Here is a 19,755-nt window from a genome sequence, read left to right on the forward strand (position 1 = left end):
ATTGGCTCAGAAGGCTAATTGATGATTAGAAAACCCTTGTGCAATCATGTTCACACATCTGAAAACAGTCTAGCTCGTTACAGAAGCTACAAAACTGACCTTCCTTTGAGTAGATTGTGTTTCTGGAGCATCACATTTGTGGGGTCAATTAAACGCTCAAAATAGCCAGAAAAAGAGAAATTTCATCTGAAACTCAACAGTCTATTCTTGTTCTTAGAAATGAAGGCTATTCCATGCGAGAAATTGCTAAGAAATTGAAGATTTCCTACAACGGTGTGTACTACTCCCTTCAGAGGACAGCACAAACAGGCTCTAACCAGAGTAGAAAAAGAAGTGGGAGGCCACTTTGCACAACTAAGCAAGAAGATAAGCACATTAGAGTCTCTAGTTTGAGAAACAGACGCCTCACAGGTCCCCAACTGGCATCTTCATTAAATAGTACCCACAAAACACCAGTGTCAACATCTACAGTGAAGAGGCGGCTGCGGGATTTTAGGCTTCAGGGCAGAGTGGCAAAGAAAAAGCCATATCTGAGACTGGCCAATAAAAGAAAAAGATTAAGATGGGCAAAAGAACACAGACATTGTACAGAGGAAGACTGGAAAAAAGTGTTGTGGACGGATGAATCCAAGTTTGAGGTGTTTGGATCACAAAGAAGAACGTTTGTGAGACGCAGAACAAATGAAAAGATGCTGGAAGAATGCCTGACACCATCTGTTAAGCATGGTGGAGGTAATGTGATGGTCTGGGGTTGCTTTGGTGCTGGTAAGGTGGCAGATTTGTACAGGGTAAAAGGGATTCTGAATAAGAAAGACTATTACTCAATTTTGCAACGCCATGCCATACCCAGTGGACAGCGCTTGATTGGAGCCAATTTCATCCTACAACAGGACAATGACCTTAAACACCCCCCCCCCCCCCCCCCCAAATTGTGCAAGAACTATTTACAGCAGAAGCAGGCAGCTGGTATTCTATCGGTAATGGAGTGGCCAGCGCAGTCACCAGATCTGAACCCCATTGAGCTGTTGTGGGAGCAGCTTGACCGTATGGTACGCCAGAAGTGCCCATCCAACCAATCCAACTTGTGGGAGTGCAATTTCTCCAGCTTACCTCAACAGATTAATAGCTAGAATGCCAAAGGTGTGCAATGCTGTAATTGCTGCAAAAGGAGGATTCTTTGACAAAAGCAAAGTGTGATGTAAATACAATGTTATTTCAAATACAAATCATTATTTCTAACCTTGTCAATGTCTTGACTCTATTTTCTATTCATTTCACAACGTATGGTGGTGAATAAGTGTGACTTTTCATGGAAAACACAAAATTGTTTGGGTGACCCCAAACTTTTGAATGGTAGTGTGTATATATATATATATATATATATATATATTTATTTATATATATATGGACAAATCCTTCAGATTGGGAAACCTTTTTGGCAGACATGTTTGAAAGATCTAAACAATGTATACAATTTCTTTATTTCTTTCCTTTTTTGCTGGATGTGTATATACAGTGTAGTTTTTAAGAGAAGCAGAAATGTTTTCTTTATGCTGTTCCTTCCTTTAGGAACCATTTTCGGCAAAAGCAAAAATGCACGTATCCCCTGTGGACATGAGCCAAGCAAGCATATGCAAATATGCCTTAACCCATACGAAATGACATGACTTGTTTTCTCATGTGACTACAGTGTGATACATGTTTCTAGCCATTATGACCCCTTAGGGTATGGTCCTATGTAGTGGCAGCTGCATGTAGACCAAACCGCACCTACATACAGCGATGATTGGCCACCTACTAAAACTTGGTTTTAAGAAAAAAGTGTGTACATCCCCACACCCACATATTGGAATATGATACATATGACCATACCCTTAGCGCCTTCAGCGGCATGTTTTGTCATCCGTGAATGCTACAATAAAACATGATTTAGAAGCACACAATATTATCATTATCACATGCACTCAACACACTTACTCTTTGCTCTTGGAAGCCAAACAATGGACTGTCCATTTGACGTCTCATCCCTTATGCACATGTCCAGAGAGCACAGCACATGGTAATTGAACACAATGAAGCAAACTATCTGCTGCAGAAGATCAGATGCTGAAGGATCATCGCTAAATCACCGGAGCTGGTGTGTATATAGAAGGAAGAACCCAATGACAGGCCGTCCTCTGGCATGATGGCTCTTTGTGCTCTGCTCTAAGGTCTTCACTTCAGGCTTCTCTATATCACTTGCATATATCCTGGTACTGACTACAACTAGAATCCCTCGCAGGTCTTTCTCTGCCTCTAAAACAGCATGTGCTGTGAATTCATGAGCAGTAACAGACATTTGGAAATCCCAGGCTGAACTCCTCACCCTTGGAGGATTGAAAATGATGTAACATCTCTGGCATGGCTCATTCATTGCACTGTCTTCTGGGTAGTACTTGCTCACTCATTCGTACTCTGACATTTTTGCATAATTTCTATTTTGATTGTACCGTCTGCTATTGTTTCTGGGTCGGCTCACATTGAGACCATTTTGACCAAGATTCCTAAACAGCAATGTGAACTGTTGGTTAACATTGGCAACACTGCTATAGAGGGGTATCCAAATATACGCACACACGCCTATACAGTTAGGTCTCTAATAAGGCCCTATCCTTCCTTTATTTGGTATTTTTGTTTGGCTTTGCCATTGTCAGTAAATGTAAAGCTTTCCTTTGTTTGCATTGCCATTTCTGACCAACAAAAGAAGAGATAAAACTGAGTACATAACTAGAATCAACAAGCATTACGAAAGTTAAAGTATAACTCTCAAGTAGAAGCAAATATAAGAAACTCTGTCATACATTTTATAAGGCAGAAAAGCTTTATTTTGTGCCCAAAAGGCTGTTTCCCCCTTTTCCCCCCACACTTCTTATTTGTGTGTCACTAAACCATCTATAGGAGAGTGAAGAAGAGCAAAGATGGCTTACACTGTTCATACAAATCTATGGAGGGAGCAGGGGCCAAGGGGGATAAGTAATCAGGAAGAGCTGAAAAGCACCTAGAGAGTACACATGGTTTCTGGCCAGAGATATGTCTGAAATCACACGGCAGACTGCTCAATACTGGTCTGGGAACTTCTGAAGGTTTCCTACAGTGAGGTAGGATGGTAGGATCACATTTTAGTATATATATATAGGAGCCAGCACAGAGGCTAGTCTGCATTCACTCATCCAAGAAGAAAATGGTGTTCCAGCATCAATTCTTATAAAACCAGTGTTCTTTATTTGTGTTCCATATAAATTACAAAAAGGGGTATAGGTTCTGCAATGCATTTAAACCTTGTTGGCCTTAATCACAGCAATTCACTCATGCTCTGCATCCAATGAGGTCCTAACTGTCAGAGCCCCCTTCCCTCCAAATCCCAAAGTAATAACTTATCTTGAGGACGATATTTTCCTATAGGCACCCATGGGTAGGTGTCTAGAGTTGCAGAATTTAGCAAGCAGTCTATGTAAAAATAAAACATTAGAGCAGTATTTGCTATTGAGTACATCGGATAGCAGAATTTAAAGAATAGCAAAATGGCCCTTGAACATTGCATAACAGCATACATACATACATAGCAACACTGCTATAGAGGGGTATTGATCCCTGCGGCTGCTATTCCAATGGCCAGTCCGTAAGTTTAGATTAGTGCACAGTTGTAGAAGAAAGTGTCATATGGGTCACATGGGACCTTAGCCCAATGAATACTGTCAGTAACCCTGGAGTACCAGTCCAGTCCAATCCAAACGGGTCTTTGTATATCCTCAAGCATCATCTATAAAGATTGCCGTTGGTCGAGAGGACCACATTAATCTTCAAAGAGAAATTGTGCATTGTGAGCATTGGGCTTCACTGCATTTCAGAACCTGCCATGGCTTCAGGCTGGGACTGGTAATCAAAGTGGCTGAAGTGGCTATAACTATATGCCTGCTTTTTCTGAGGCTGAAGTATCCTTTTAACCCATCTGACCAGTAAGGTGCCCCTTGTAGCCCATTGCCCATGTAGCAACTATATTAGGCAATGGTGGGGTTATCCATCTGTAACATGAACAACACAGGCTCCACCACCAACTCCGCTCTAGAACAGTCTGCCACTGAGTTATACCCCAGATTGTACAGAAAATAGGTGCCCCAGGATGTACATAGTTGCCCCCATTGCTCCCCTCCCCTCAGTGTTACCAGGCTCTCTTCCTGTGTAACCAGGTCCCACCGATGTAGCCAGCTAACCAGTCTAAGAGTGGCGAGGTATCTCCCCAGTGTTGCTGAGTCAATCCCACCACCTGCGTGCAACCCCCCCCCCCCTACTTTCTCTGTGCTCCATGGCCAGCACAGTGACAGATCTCTTCCCAGTCTGCTGTACTGTGTGCGCCAGAGCTTGAGGTGGGCCGTGGACATTCTGCACTGCTCCCAGACTTCTGCAGGCCACAGGTCTAAGGCATCCTGTGACGTACTGACTAACTGACAGGGCAAGAAGTTGCCCTATATGCTTTCATCCGTGTGTGTGTCTGCATATTAATGTGCTGCTCACAAGACTGGAGATCCTGAACTCCTGAAGTAGTAACAACCACTAGTTGCACCAACTGTGGTGTCCCCGCCTTGTGCCTTCCCTTGTTACCCCATGTCCTGCCCCTGCCCTCACAATCCCGAGGATAAATACAAAACTGTCAGAATAAATGGTGCACAACACTTGCTCCGTGCACAACACTTGCTCCAAGCATTCTCTCTGGGATTGAACATTTCTGAGTGCTGAACTGTTCTGTAGAAATCAGTTTTCTGCAGTAATCTTATTATCGCCAAAGACAGGATTACAATAAAAGGTAATACCTATATATAGAGGCACAGGATCCATCATTCCTATCCTTTCTGTACAATGATCTCTGCATAGGTCACAGAGCATGCCTAGAAAATCCTCCCCTTAAAGCCAATGAGCCAGCTCTAAGCTACATGTACGCGGAGCCCTACAAGCAGCTCATTATGCAGGGGGGTGGGCAGAAGCATGGACACAGAACAAACAGGCAATGCTGCTCTAGGCAACCCTAAGCCTTACCTTTTTGGCATGTTTATTTTGCTTGATACAGGAGTGTAGCTATCTTCATAGAATTACAATATCTTCACTGAAATTAATGCGCTGTTAATTCTTTCTTTTCACCTTCCCTGTTACATGCATTAATAAGGCAATTTTTTTTTCTGGTTTCAGCACATAGTATATATTATTCCTTGGACTGCAGTATGAGATATTCAGCCAATATTTTTCTAGGGAAACTATTGCAGATATATATATATATATATATATATATATATATATATATATATATATATATATATGTTCCAGCTACAATATAAATATAAATATATATATATATATATATATATATATATATATATATATATATATATGTATATAAAAATTTTCCTGTGTGTCACTTATGCTTTGCACATTGCAATGTAGTAGGAGGGAGAAGGATAGTTATAACCTCTCATTTGCTGAACATAATTATAAAGATTATGGATCAATCTTTCCAAGAAGCAATAATGGTTGTTTTAAAGTGCTCAAGTGATCCCCAAGCAAATTCACTTTAGCTATTTTCACTTCATATGGTAATCCTCTAAGCATTCGCTTTATAAGATGCACCCCTGGTTTAGACAACTGAAAACCGGAGAAAATAGGTCCACTTCAACACTCTTCATGACAGTACATTATACCCACACATACACAGCTCTGCTACCTGCACAATATGCACCCAGGTCTGCAATAAACATTGAATTTAGTTTTTTTTAGGTGAACAGGGACCTAGAAGATTGCAAACACTTTTTCTCACCTTGAGTGGTAAGCCTGGTGCCATGGAGATCCTATCGTCCCCTGAGATATTTGCATCATGCTGGGATTTGGTTGGTTCTCCAGTAACTTGGATGAGTGCCAGGAATGGGGACGAGGAATACACACACTTTGCCTGTGTGGACATTAAAGATAAAGAAGATTAGAAATACTGTCCATGTTGCTTTCAGATTTATGTATTTTCAATTGATATTTACTATACAACATGTCAGCTTTGTCCATAGTAACAAAAATTGTTAGTTTTTCCACAGTAGAAAACCTGACTGGTTGCTACATTGTCACTTGTTTGTTCTGGTTGCTACATTGTCACTAATTTGTACTCATAGAACTTATACTGTATGCCAAGTAAAACCAAAATCCTGCCTAAATACCTTGTGTTTTTATTGATACATAACCCTAAATATAGTGGCAGGGCTGTATTTACCATTAGGCACCCGTGGTCCAGTGCCTAGGGCAGCATCTTGCAGGGGGCAGCACCAGGGGGAAGGAACACAACTTTTTTTTGTTTTTATTTTTTTTAGTCTCTCACCTCTCATTCAGACTTGCCAGTAAATCTGGTGTCTTTTCGGAGGGAGTGGAGTTGGTATGGCTGCATTGTTCAGGTCTGGTATGGCGATATTATCCAGTCACAGTATGGCGGTATTGTTCAGGTCTGGTATAGCAGTTTTACCCAGTCACAGTATGGTGGTATTGGTCAGGTCCGGTATGGCGGTGTTATGCAGTCACAGTCTGGTGGTATTGGTCAGGTTTGGTGTGGCGGTGTTATCCAGTCACAGTATGGTGGTATTAGTCAGGTCTAGTATGGCGGTATTCTTCAGGACTGCTATAGCAGTGTTATTCAGTCACAGTATAGTTACCACCAGGTATTGTCCGTTTACCCCTAGACATACATGGTGCAGTAACTTTGACATTTACTTTTAAAAGTTTAAAAGTGCTTAGATACACCCCTACCTAACAGTGTTATACAGAGCTTTTATTGGTCTTCCAAAGAGTTGTACACAAATTTTTGGGCTATTAAAGAAATTTTGATTTGGAAACAAATTGTAGCCAGAGTTTGGTCAACTGACAAAACTGAAATTTTTAAAAAAGTTTTCTCTAACTTCCCTATGTTCTCACCTCTGTTTTAACTAGGCTGTTGACAAGAATTAGGCATAATGGTGCGATTAGGCAGCCTCAAAGGCATGCATGCATGCTGCCCTTGCTGTTTCCTGTCCATTTCCATTGTGTTTCCATCATTTTCTAACGTTGACAGGTTTTCACATGACCTTCTCTCTATCAAACTTGGGTCCCCTGCAAAAATGCTTGAGTTTCCCATTGACTTCAATGGGGTTCATTATTCGAAACGAGCACTCGAGTATCGGGAAATATATTTGTCTCGAGCACCTGAGCATTTTAGTACTCGCTCATCACTACAAACAACACGTTATTTTTAAACCACTAATATATAACAGTTTAACAAGAAACCCCTAGGTAATACAATAAGCTAGTGTGTATAAATACTAATAAAGGAGTAATAAATAGGGTTATACTCAGTAAAACAATATAAACCAACCCAAATATATTAAAATAATCTCTTGCAAATACATGGGCAACTAAGACATAACATTGTCATATGCACTAATATTGACCAGAAGGTAAATATATGGATGGTAAGTAAAGTGCTTATAGCTGTAATACAAATAAAATATATAGGGAGTACATATAACAAATACAAGGCATGTGTTAAAGCCTATATAACCCCTTCAAGACCAAGCCTATTTGCACCTAAAAGACCAGGCTCATTTTTCAAAATCTGACCTGTCTCACTTTATGCGCTTATAGCTCAGTGATGCTTTAACGTATGCTAGCGATTCTGAGTTAGTTTTTTTCGTCACATATGGCACTTTATATTAGTGGCAAAATTTGGTCACTACTTTGTGTGTTTTTTGTGAAAAACATCAAAATATCATGAAAAATTAAAAAAATTAGCATTTTATGAACTTTGAAATTCTCTGCTTCTAAAAAAAGAAAGTCGTATCACATAAATTAGTTACTAAGTCACATTACCGATATGTCCTCTTTATTCTGGATTCATTTCATAAACATATTTTACTTTTTTAGGGTGTTACGGGGCTTAGAATTTTATCAGCAAATTACCACATTTTCGTGAAAGTTTTAAAAACTGACTTTTTTAGGGACCAGTTCTTTTTTTAAGTTGATTTAGGAGGTTTATATACTGGAAACCACCATAAGGGACCCCATTTTGGAAACTAGACACCTTAAAGAATTAATCTAGGGGTATAATGAGCATTTTAACCCTACAGGGGATGGAGGAAAGTATTCACCATTAGGCCGTAAAAAAAATGAAAAATTAAAATTTTCCAATAATATATAAGTTTAGATTAAAGTTTCTCATTTTCAAAAGAAACATGAGAGAAAAAGCACCCCAAAATTTGTAACGCAGGTTCTCTTGAGTACTACGGTACCCCATATGTGGGCGTAAACCACTGTATGGGCACACAGCGGGGCTCAGAAGGAAGGGAGCTCCAATTAGCTTTTCCATTGCAGATTTTGCAGAAGAAGAAGATTACGAGCGCCAGGTGCATTTGCAGAGCCCCTGTAGTGTCAGCAGAGAAAAAAAAAACCATAAGTCACCCCATTGTGGAAAGTACACCCCTCAAAGAATTCATCTTGGGGTAGGATGAGCATTTTGACCCCACAGGTGTTAGAGGAAAGTATTCAAAATTAGACAGTATAAATGAAAAACTCGAATTTTTGCAATATGTTCCTTTAGTTTGAAATTTTTCAATTTCACGAGGAACAAGAGAAAAAAGTACCCCAAAATTTGTAACGCAGGTTCTCCTGAGTAAAAAGGTACCTCATATGTGGGCATAAACTACTGTATGGGCACACAGCGGGGCTCAGAAGGAAAGAAGCGCCAATAGCTTTTTCAATGCAGATTTTGCTGAAGAAGTTTCTGAGCGCCAGGTGTGTTTGCAGAGCCCCTGTATTGCCAGCGGAGTAAAATCTCGCCATACGTCACCCCATTTTGGAAAGTGCACCCCTCAAAGAATTCATTTTGGGGTGTGGTGAGCATTTTGACCCCACAGGTATTAGAGGAAAGTATTCAAAAGTAGACAGTAAAAATGAAAAGCTCGAATTTTTCCAATAATATGTTCCTTTCGTTTGAAATTTCTCAATTTCACGAGGAACAGGAGAGAAAATTCACCCCAAAATCTGTAACGCAGGTTCTCCTGAGTACAACGGTACCCCATATGTGGGCATAAACCACTGTATGGGCACACAGCAGGGCTCAGAAGGGTAGGAGCGCCAATTTGCTGGAGCAAAACCGCAGCTAGTAATAGTTATTAGAATAGCGCAGTTACTAAAATAAAATAAAAAAGATTACAGGTAATGTGGGGTGGTTACGGACAGTCTGGGGTGGTTCCGGGTAATCTGGAGGTGATTCCGGGTAATCTGGAGGTGGTTACTGGCAACCTGGGGTGGTTACGGGTAATCTTGGGTGGATACGGTCAACATGGGGTGGTCACGGGCAACCTGCTGTGGTTACGGCAACCTGGGGTGGTTATAGGCAACCTGGGGTGGTTACAGGCAACCTGGGGTGGTTACGGGCAATGTGGGGTGGATACGGACAACCTGCTGTGGTTACAGACAATCTAGGGTGGTTACAGGCAACCTGCTGTGGTTACGGGCAACGTGGGGTGGTTACAGACAATCTGGGGTGGTTACAGACAATCTGGGGTGGTTACAGACAATCTGGGGTGGTTATGGATAAACTGAAGTGCTAATAGGTAATCTGAGGTGGGTACCTGTAATCTGGCATGGTTACGGGCAATCTGGAGGGGGTCACTGGCAATTTGGAGTGGTTAGAGGCAAGGTGCAGTGGTCAGAGGCAAGGTGCGGTGGTCAGAGGCAAGGTGCGGTGGTCAGAGGCAAGGTGCGGTGGTCAGAGGCGACGTGCGGTGGTCAGAGGCAAGGTGTGGTGGTCAGAGGCAAGTTGCGGTGGTCAGAGGCGACGTGCGGTGGTCAGAGGCGACGTGCGGTGGTCAAAGGCGGCGTGCGGTGGTCAGAGGCGACATGCTGTGGTCAGAGGCAACCTGCGGTGGTTGCGTGCAATCTGGGGGTTACATGTAATCTGGCATGATTACAGGCAACCTGGGGTGGTCATGCGCAACCTGCGGTGGTTACGGGCAACCTGGAGGGGTTACAGACAATCTAGAATTGTTACGGATAGACTGAAGTGCTTATAGGTAATCTGGGGTGGGTACATGTAATTTGGGGTGGTTACAGGCAATCTGGGGTGATTACGGACAATCTGGAGGGGGTCATTGGCAACATGCGGTGATTACGGGCAACGTGCGGTGGTTACGGGCAACGTGCGGTGGTTACGTGTAATCTGGGGGGTTACGTGCAATCTGACGTGATTACGGACAACCTGGGGTGGTTACGGGAAACCTGCGGTGGTTACGGGTAATCTGGGGGGGTTAGGGGTAATTTGGAAGTAAACTGCAATTATTACTATAATAAAAAGTGTGTGTTTTATTTTTTTGTATGTTTTTCACTTTTTGCACTTTTACACATTTATTTTCACTGTATTACTATGATTACTGTGATATTTTCTATCACAGTAATCGAAGTTCAGTGACAGAGACCAAATTGGTCTCTGTCACTTTAAATTTTCAGAGTTGGCTGGTTGTAGAGCGCATGCGCACTTCGTAACCAGCCAGGACGTCAAGGAGGAAGGAGCTCCCAGGATCAGGTGAGTATATAAGGGAAGGGGGACGGGGGTGACTGGGGGACGGGGGTGACTTGGGGGGGGGGCACAGTATCACTTTTTATCCCCTGTGACCAATCATTTATCGTGACAGGGGATAAAAAGTGCTGGGGAGCACATGGCACAAGCGATCAGAGGTATATAGTATATACCGCTGCTCTTGGATCTGATGGCCACCCCGGGGAGGGGGGGGGGTTAGATACTGGGGCACTAGGGGGGCTGATCTGGGGTCTGATTTTACTTATTTCATCTCCCCCCACTCACGGTGGAGGGAGATGAAATACAGCGGCGGCACTGGCCCATTAGTGCCCGCCGTATCGGCGGTCACTAAGGGGTTAATGGGGGTCAGCTGTTCTGGGTAAAACTTTTACACTGTTATGCTTAGTGCAAAGCCCAAAGCCTGAGAGGGAGAAGCAAGACACATGGATTCTCTCTTGAGTAGAGATGAACAAGCACACTTGTTCGTAACTTGTATTCGCTTGAGTATAGGGCGACTTGAAAGTACTCAGTAATCAAGCCTGTTGAAAAGCTGCTGAGAAGCCTTTTAATAAGCTTTAGGGTGCCCCCACCCTTAGGTATGTAACTAGGTGCCCACCTGGTATGTGGTTAATCTAAAAAGTGACAGTCTGGCCCTCAGGGGGTTAACTACTGTGCCCAGGGGGGGAGTTATACTTACTATCACAAGGATTGGGTATTGCATCTATTGCATTTTAGCTGCCAGCTTCTTAACAGTATATTAACTTTAAACTGCATACTGTATTTTAATTTCAGTTTTACTTTTGTAAACAAATAAATCCGCAAAATCAAAAAGAAAACATGCTGTGTTAAGTAAATATATAGTAAAGAAGCTGCCGGCTATAATGCAACAGACGAGAAAGGGAGCCTGTCTATTACATTATAGCTGCCAGCTTCTTTACAGTATATTAATTTAATGCAGCATATTTTCATTCTAATTTTGCTTTTGTTCGCTTACAAAACTAAGCGAAATGGAAACGAGAATATGCTTTTTTACGTTAATATGCTATTCAGAAGCAAGCACCTATAATGCCCCCCTCTCCCCTTATACAGCACAGTCTCGCCCCCAGGGGCTTGAGTTAACTTTCAGGCCTAATTCACACATCCGTTACTCTGTCTGCAATTGCGGGCACGTAATTGCGGACAGAACATGAAACCAATGTTATCCAATGGCCTCCTTCACACGTCCGTACGTGTATATGGGGCCTCGATCCGTGTGGATTGCTAGGGTGAATCAAGTGTAATGTAGTGCTCCGTGAAGCATGGAGCACTACGGATACACATTCGGATGTGTAAATATGGCCTCACTTACAGATTAAACAGGTACCATCCACTCTGTTAAGTTGGGGGGCACCTGGTTTAATACTCGAGTCATCCTGATTTCAATGGGGCTTGTTACTCGAATCGAGCACTCGAGTGTTGGAAAAATACTTGACTTGAATAACAAGCATTCAAGTAGTTTGGTGCTCACTCATCTCTACTCTAATCTGGGTGTTCGTTCAATCTCTGTAATACATCACCACTCTGCACTAGACATAACACAATGTATTTTATGCGTGCAAAAATCCTGGACACCTGATTTACTAAATTTCTCAAAAGCTATATCTGCTCCACTAGAGGGTGATAAAATTTGTATTTAGGATAATCTGCTTTTATTTCAATATCCCAACCCTAGTGTTGTATACATCGAGAATGCACAAAGACATTCCTTCCTATGTGAGGGAATTTTTGGGCAGTAGTGCCATGGTTTATTCTAATAGCCGTGCTCTGCACACATCTAAGCTTAGGCATGTAAAGCACTGAAAAGAGGAGGTAAGAACTCCCGAAGCAGCACAGAAGACACTGATAATCAGCATTTGGTGAGAGGGTCTTTGTATGCTTCACTGATGCCAGGATAAGCACCCCAAAGCCATGTACTTAATGAGTCCCACTCAATTGGTGTCTGTGTTTGCAGAAATTCTTTTCTGTCACTAGTTTGTAAAACCTAAACCACACATTAAATAGTGTTAATCTATGCCACAGACCCGCCATTGTTCCTGAAGAACTCCCTTCCATGCATAGAAGCATGCCTGCTCTTCCACAGAACATATCCTATTGCAGGTTATCTACACTAACATCTGCTCTCTACCACAGTGCTTGAAATTCTGTATGATTATATTATAGCTCCTCAAGCTTGGGCGCCATTAAAAGAAGACAAAGGCATGCCAATTTAATTAAAACAAAGAAGTTTGACTTTTTTTTTATTTTTATTTTTACATACAATAGTACTTCAGTCTTAGGCCATATTCACACAATTTTTCGGACCTTACCAACAGTGAAGGCCTGTAATGAAGAGTTTCTCTGCTCGGCGTGATGTACCAATATCTTGCCAGGAGCGGGGAAAATGCTTGAATGTCTGCAGCACTGTCAGTACAGTGCCATGGAGATTCGGACAGTTTCCCCTCATATCGAACGGGGAAAGAATCCATTACAGACCTTCACTGTCCATAAGGCCTGCAAAATTACGGACTGATGAATGTGGCCTTAGTGGTTGCAATTCTCCAAGGAGGCACAAAAGCTTAATAGCTCTTTCACTGTTGGTACTAAACAATTAAACAGGCATTTGACAGTACCCAACCCTTCAACTAGACCCTTATCAAGTTTTAGTCTATGAGGTGGTGTTTTTTCAATCCCTACCTTCAAAGAGCCATAACTTTTTTTTATTGAAATAGCCATAAGGGCCTTGTTTTTCCAAGATTAATTGTATTCTTCAATAGTCACTATAAGAGATGAGTGAACGTTTCAAAAGTTCATCAGGTTTGCCAAACTTTAACCATCTGAACCAAACCTTAAACGAACCGCAATAAAACAGCTAACAAATTACATGTTTTTAGCTGTTTTAGTGCGGTTCAAAAAATGTGCTCATCTATATTTACCTGTCCACGCTCCCACGATGTCCGTCCTCTCCGGTATCCTCAACACTCGCCAAAATCTTATTCAGCCATAACTGGCTGAGACGGGACAGTGCTGTAGACAGTGAATGTCTCAAAAGTGACAGCCTGTAAAGCCAACGTGTCTCAGTGGCTGAATGGGCTGGAGGTGGCTGGAGACACCGGAGACCAGGAGGAGGACACCTGGGGAGCGTGGACAGGTAAAACATTTTTTTTTTTAGATGCGCAACCACCAACTTTCCGAACTTGTTCCAATGTTTACAAAAAGTTCGGAATGAGCCTCAGTTCTGGGAGTTCAGTTCACTCACCTCTAGTCATTAAGAATATGTGGGGGGGGGGGGGGGGTTGTTTTTTCAGGGGAATATATAGTTGTCATTGGTATAATTTAGAGGACCACATACTTTTTATTCTGTCTGTTGGGAGGCATGATGAACAAATACAGTAATTCTGGATTTTTTTTTCTTTTAGCATTTATTGGAATAAAAAAATTCCCATACATATTGGTATGGGTGTACTGTCTCAAATAAATGTATTTTCTGTTGTTTTTGAGAGTCTCAGGATATGTAGCTTTGATTCAGGCTGGCATCGATGACTATGCCCTACTGTCCATTGAAGTCTCTGAATGAATATTCCTTCTTCTCACCTGTGTCTGAGTCTCAGCTTATGTCCGTCCCCTCGGCATTCTTCACAGCTGAGGGATGATAGTCTGTCTATTGTTGTTTCCACGCAAGTGTTAGAACATGCCGTCTTTTCAATGAACAAACTTCTGTAGATGAACAAAATGACAATATATCAGTTTATAAATGGACAAATCATTACCAAGACCTATATTTACTATTCATTAATTTATGCTGAACACTTGTGTATATGACTAAATTATGCCAAGTTAAACAAGATACAGGGTACTCCATATGAATAAAATAACCTCCATTGCTATTACACCAATAGACACAGGATTTTGTTCATGTCTTGAAGACCTTTACTGCAATATCTACTCTGCTGGACCACTTATTAGAGGGGTACTCCAGTGATTTTTTTTTTTAAATCAACTGGTTTCAAAAGGTTAAACAGATTTGTTAAAACATATCCAGCCTTCCCGTACTTATCAGCTGTTGTATGTCCTGCAGGAAGTGGTGTATTCTTTCCAGTCTGACACAGTGCTCTCTGCTGCCACCTCTGTCCATAACAGGCACTGTCCAGAGCAGGAGAAGTTTTCTATGGTGCTTTTTTTTACTGTTTTGGACAGTTCCTAACATTGGTGGCAGCAGGCAGCACTGTGTCAGACTGGAAAGAATACATCACTTCCTGCAGGAGATACAGCAGCTGAGTAGAATAGAAGTAACTTTCTGAAACCATTTGATTTGAAAACTTTTTTTTTTTTTTTTTGCTGGAGTACCCCTCTTATTCATACAGGTTTCCCATTTAGTACAGTAGTTGCACTCGCGACACTGCCTGGCACTACTGTGCTAGAAGTATAATAAGAAACAAGCCATGGGTTAAGCTTGCATATTTGAAATAATTTGAATTCCGTACACGTTGAAGAAAAGTCATTTAAAGCTCATGCAGGTGTCTAACAGGACAATTTACTTTTAATTTGTAGAAGAACAACATTTTTAAGCTTAAAATAAGAACTATGTTTTTTGTTTTCTTTACAAGTTGTGTTTTTTTTGCTTGTTATGGAAGTTAAAAAGTAAGGCCTTATTCCCATGTTCCGTGTTTTACGGTCGACACGGACATGGAAGGCTTAGGGTATGTGCATACTGAGGAATTCCCGTGGATAACTTCCTGCGGATTCCGCTGCTCACCCCACACACACCCGCTTGACTCTCCGTCTGTCCCATAGACTCCATTCTTAGTTCGTCCAGATTCCGCCATCGGCCCAAAGAATTGACATGTAATGAAGCAGCCGCGCGGTCTTCTACATTCGCGTCACCCATGAAACATGGAATGTGGGAATAAGGGCTAAGGCACTGTTCATACCACAGTTGTGGTGTATAGTACATATGGTGTTTACATATGCAGACATATGCAACTGATAGCCAAACAGTTGGATATGTCACTGACTGGCTCTTCCTGAAAAAATGTATGCCAATCAGCGGGCTCATTTTAATGGTGCATACAATTCAGACATATGCCAGAGGTTCACTGTCTAAAGTGATTCTGTCAGCTGCAATATATGTTCCCAAGCTCCTGATCTGATCTGCAAGCTGTAACACCTCCTTACTCCTCTCCAATATCTCACTCTGCTTGGAGCTCACCTTGCAGCTGTCAACCAAGCAGGGTCAGGCATGGGAGGGGGAGCAAGGAGGCTTTCCAGCTTGTAGCAGATCAGGAGCCTTAGGGTGTGTACACACGTAACGGATCCGCAGCGGATTTCTCGCTGCGAATTCGCAGTGAGATCCGCTGCGGATCCCTGCCCTGTACACTTATGAGCAGACAAGCTTGGGGGGTTAACTGGACAGGCTGCGGACATACAGCGGGATGTGCATCCCGCTGCAAGTTTGCTCATAAGTGTACAGGGCAGGGATCGCAAATTCGCAGCGAGAAATCCGCTATGTGTGAATGCACCCTCAGGCTGGGTTCACACTACGTATATTTCAGTCAATATTGTGGTCCTCATATTGCAACCAAAACCAGGAGTGGATTGAAATTACAGAAAGGCTCTGTTCATACAATGATGAAATTGAGTGGATGGCCGTCATAAAACAATAAATAACTGACATTATTTCAATACAACAGCCGTTGTTTTAAAATAACAGCAAATATTTGCCATTATATGGCGGCCATCCACTCAATTTCAACATTGTGTGAACAGAGCCTTTCTGTGATTTCAATCCACTCCTGGTTTTGGTTGCAATATGAGGACCCCAATACTGACTGAAATATACATAGTGTTAACATAGCCTTAATGATACTTTTCACTCATGAATAAAAGCATTTTTTCTGCATGCTGGAAGCACAGTTAGATATATGGAAATTACAATGTGTCTCCTTGACCTAACAGCTGTCTAACAGTGTCAGAAGTTTAGATTGTGAATTGCAGTTGATAGATTCACTTTACTGCAGATCCCAGACCAACCAGGTTTGATGACCTGAAATGACAACATCATGGATCAGCACTATGTGAGACCAGCCTACGCTCATGTTCACCCGCTTCAGTCTGCAATGATTTCTATGGGTAATGTAACAAATGGAAGAAAAGCAACAACAATGAGAAGGGCCGTCAGGATTCCAGATAGACAGGCAACCAGCTAGAGAGGGGCAACATGGAAAGCACAAGGAGGAGGCCCATCCAGCCAGAGTCCCAAGGAAGCACAGCTTAGTTACAATGGCCCGTAGGTCTAAACAAGATCTTGAAAACCATAAACACTGCCAAAACAGCCAAAACACGCTGCGAGCCAACCATGCGTGAAAATGCAAACGTAGAAATCTTGACAAGATGGGGGGGGGGGGGGGGTCACAAATGGGGGGTTTAGCCAGTATGTTCCATTGTATGAGTTTAGTCTCAAATACCTTATTGGGCATGATGTTCCACCCAGTAAAAGTCCCAAGGGTCCCTGATTAGATTGACAGCACCCAGTCTGTCCACCTCCACCACTCCCACCACCGAGAGGTACTCCATACCCCTAACCTCTGTTATCCTAGTTAGAAGTTCCAGGCTTAAAGGGAGCAGCCTGTTTTAGTCAGTGCCAGGCTTTGAGACATCTGGTGGCTGTAAGAATATACAAGAGCCTCTTCAGACGATGTTTGCACAGATGCACAGATGCACGGAGAAAAGGCTCAGCAAACAAGCCTTAGGGTTCAGGGGGATGTAATACTACAATACCTAAAGCATAAGATTCTTCACAGCACTCCAGTATGGTAATATAATCTCACAGTTCTAGAATAGGGATAATGTAAGGGATATCTGGGCCCAACAACCAACAGAAAGGGCTTTGAACTTATGGACATTGAGGTGATTGAGCGCTGGGTCGAACCTATGAAGAATTTCTGGAGTGTGATACCAGTGCATGGGGCATTTGTATTAGTCTTCACTGTATACCATGCACGGGGAAATTTTAGCCTGTTCCCAGATTGTTCCCCATTCAGCATTTGTCAGTGTTGGGTAATTTTCCTATTTTAGCATATAGAAGTGTTGTGGTAGGCTTTCAGAGGGCGGAAACAGTAGGACAGTAGATAGCAGAAACCAGGCCCCTAGTGGAGTGGGTGAAGGGGCATAGCCATTCATTCATATGTAGTGGGGAGTGAGAAAGTTCTGCTCAGGAAAAGTGCCCGAGTGTAGTTTTTTATTTGGCGATGGAAGAACACCGATCAAGGGGGAGAATCAGGATACAAAGTCCTGGAAGGGAAGTAGCTGTCGAGTTCTATGGTTTACTATGTCGGCAAAGTGGAGGGGGCCTTTTTTAAACCAAGGAGCAGAAGCATGGCATTTAGCAATTCTTAAAGATTTAGGCTTTTATGCAGCTGTGAACTTTATTCCGTAGCTCCTTCTCCATCACACTCATTGCGGGACATAAGCTCCATAGACCGATAATGGAGCCTGTCTTCTGCAACAAGTCGGATACAGCAGCAAGCCAGGAAGGGAAGCTCACAGCTACCCACTTCTCCTGGCTATACATAAGGATCAGTGGGGGTCTTGTTGACATGTCAAAAAGTTAATTTAAACAACAGTTTAAATTACACTTTAGGTTACACCAAAGAATGGTTTGGCAGTTGGGTTGTTAAACACAGAAATCTGTTACAGATCATCACCCTAATATAATTTTTTTAACAATTTTTTAGTAAATATATCTGCTTTTTTCTGTCCTAAATATTACAAAGTTAAAACAAAGGAAGAGTTTATTTTGGGATCACAGCAGCAGGAGTCCAGCAGGATGTCTGGACTAAAGACACTTTACTGTAATATACTGTAATTGGCGTCTTCACGGTAGAGAAACCAGTCTTACTGCTCTTTGGCAGCACAAGGGTCATTTTCTGTTAAGCTATAAATCATACAAGAAGTTTATCTACTGTGTTCTGAACATGCAGATATGTTTAATACAGTCGTGTCAAACAACGTATTTTATTTCTACCAAGAACAGATCTCCTGTGCACTATTTAGGAGACATAATATAAATCCTACATACCTATGTGTTCTTAGTCACTATTTTAATGTAAGGTTAAACACAGAATACAAATTGGTCAATATAAAGTATGAATAATTTAGAAGATCAAATAAATATAAATTTTAGGGAAGAAGCGACACTAACTGCAAGATATGGGTTTTTATTGACATCAAAGGGGAGAGAAACTAAAGGCCCAAGGCTAAGAGTCCTTTTACATTAGACAATCCCTGTATCGTTCGTGCGGCCATTAAAATACGGTTGCACATCCCCTGTTTACACAAGGACATCTAAGGCTGGTAAGCGAGGATTTTTAGGCATGCACAAAAAATACGATCAGTGGGCGAGCAGGCATTTTCCTGCTCCTTGACTGATTGGTGACACTACTCCATGGGCTGAATGACAGTTTCTAGCAACACTCCTCATTGCCGATAATTGGCCGGTGTGAAAGAGTCCTAAACCCCAAATGGTGACCAGCCCCTCCGGAAGCAGGTCATTTATGTCCTGCATTAACACCAATGCACCATGCTTCCTACCCATTCCCAGATACAACACATATGGGTAAACCTGAATTTATCATTGATTACACCAGACTTACTAACAATCCGTCAATTTTAAGCCGCTATGCTGTTATTTGTGTTGTATTTTTTGCGCCAAGTTCATCAATGTGGTGCATAAGCTATGTAAATCTGGAATGTTTTTGACAAGACAAAATTAAAACCCAACCATCCCGCTACATTAGAAGTGACTGGTTTTTGAAGAGAAAACCATTAAAAAATGTATGGTTTGCTTAATAAATCTTTTGGCTGTGGTGGGTTTTGAAGGACACACCGATGACACGCCCACTTGGCAGGTTTGTTAGGTTTTTGGAAAAAAATTGTGTCTCACACCTTTAGTAAATATGTCGGAGCACTAAACTGAAAGGGAAAATGGCCAAAACCCGACAATTTGCTGCCGGGAGCACTTAAATTGAGCAGTAAATTGAGTGCAAATTCTTGCTCAAAGAAAAGTTTTTTCTTTTTAGAAAACTTGCTTTTTTTTTTTTTTACAGCAATAAACTAGCATGCAAGCCTTA

The 19,755-nt window shown here is 42.0% G+C and overlaps 1 protein-coding gene across 3 annotated transcripts in view; it reads right to left on the reverse strand.

The window, feature by feature from the left end:
• SHROOM3 (shroom family member 3) overlaps positions 1–19,755 on the reverse strand; it is a 155,392-nt gene that overhangs the window by 38,474 nt on the left and 97,163 nt on the right. For 2 of the 3 annotated variants that reach the window (XM_069978173.1, XM_069978175.1), the window contains 2 exons: positions 14,222–14,344; positions 5,843–5,974 (listed from right to left, as the gene is read on the reverse strand). In XM_069978173.1, the coding sequence (XP_069834274.1) occupies positions 5,843–5,974; positions 14,222–14,344 (255 nt within the window). Of the gene's footprint in view, positions 1–1,977; positions 2,053–5,842; positions 5,975–14,221; positions 14,345–19,755 lie in introns of those variants that run through there. The other variant, XM_069978174.1, reaches the window with a different exon arrangement.

Source organism: Dendropsophus ebraccatus, chromosome 7 (genome assembly GCF_027789765.1).
Source record: "Dendropsophus ebraccatus isolate aDenEbr1 chromosome 7, aDenEbr1.pat, whole genome shotgun sequence".
Taxonomy (NCBI): Eukaryota; Metazoa; Chordata; class Amphibia; order Anura; family Hylidae; genus Dendropsophus; species Dendropsophus ebraccatus.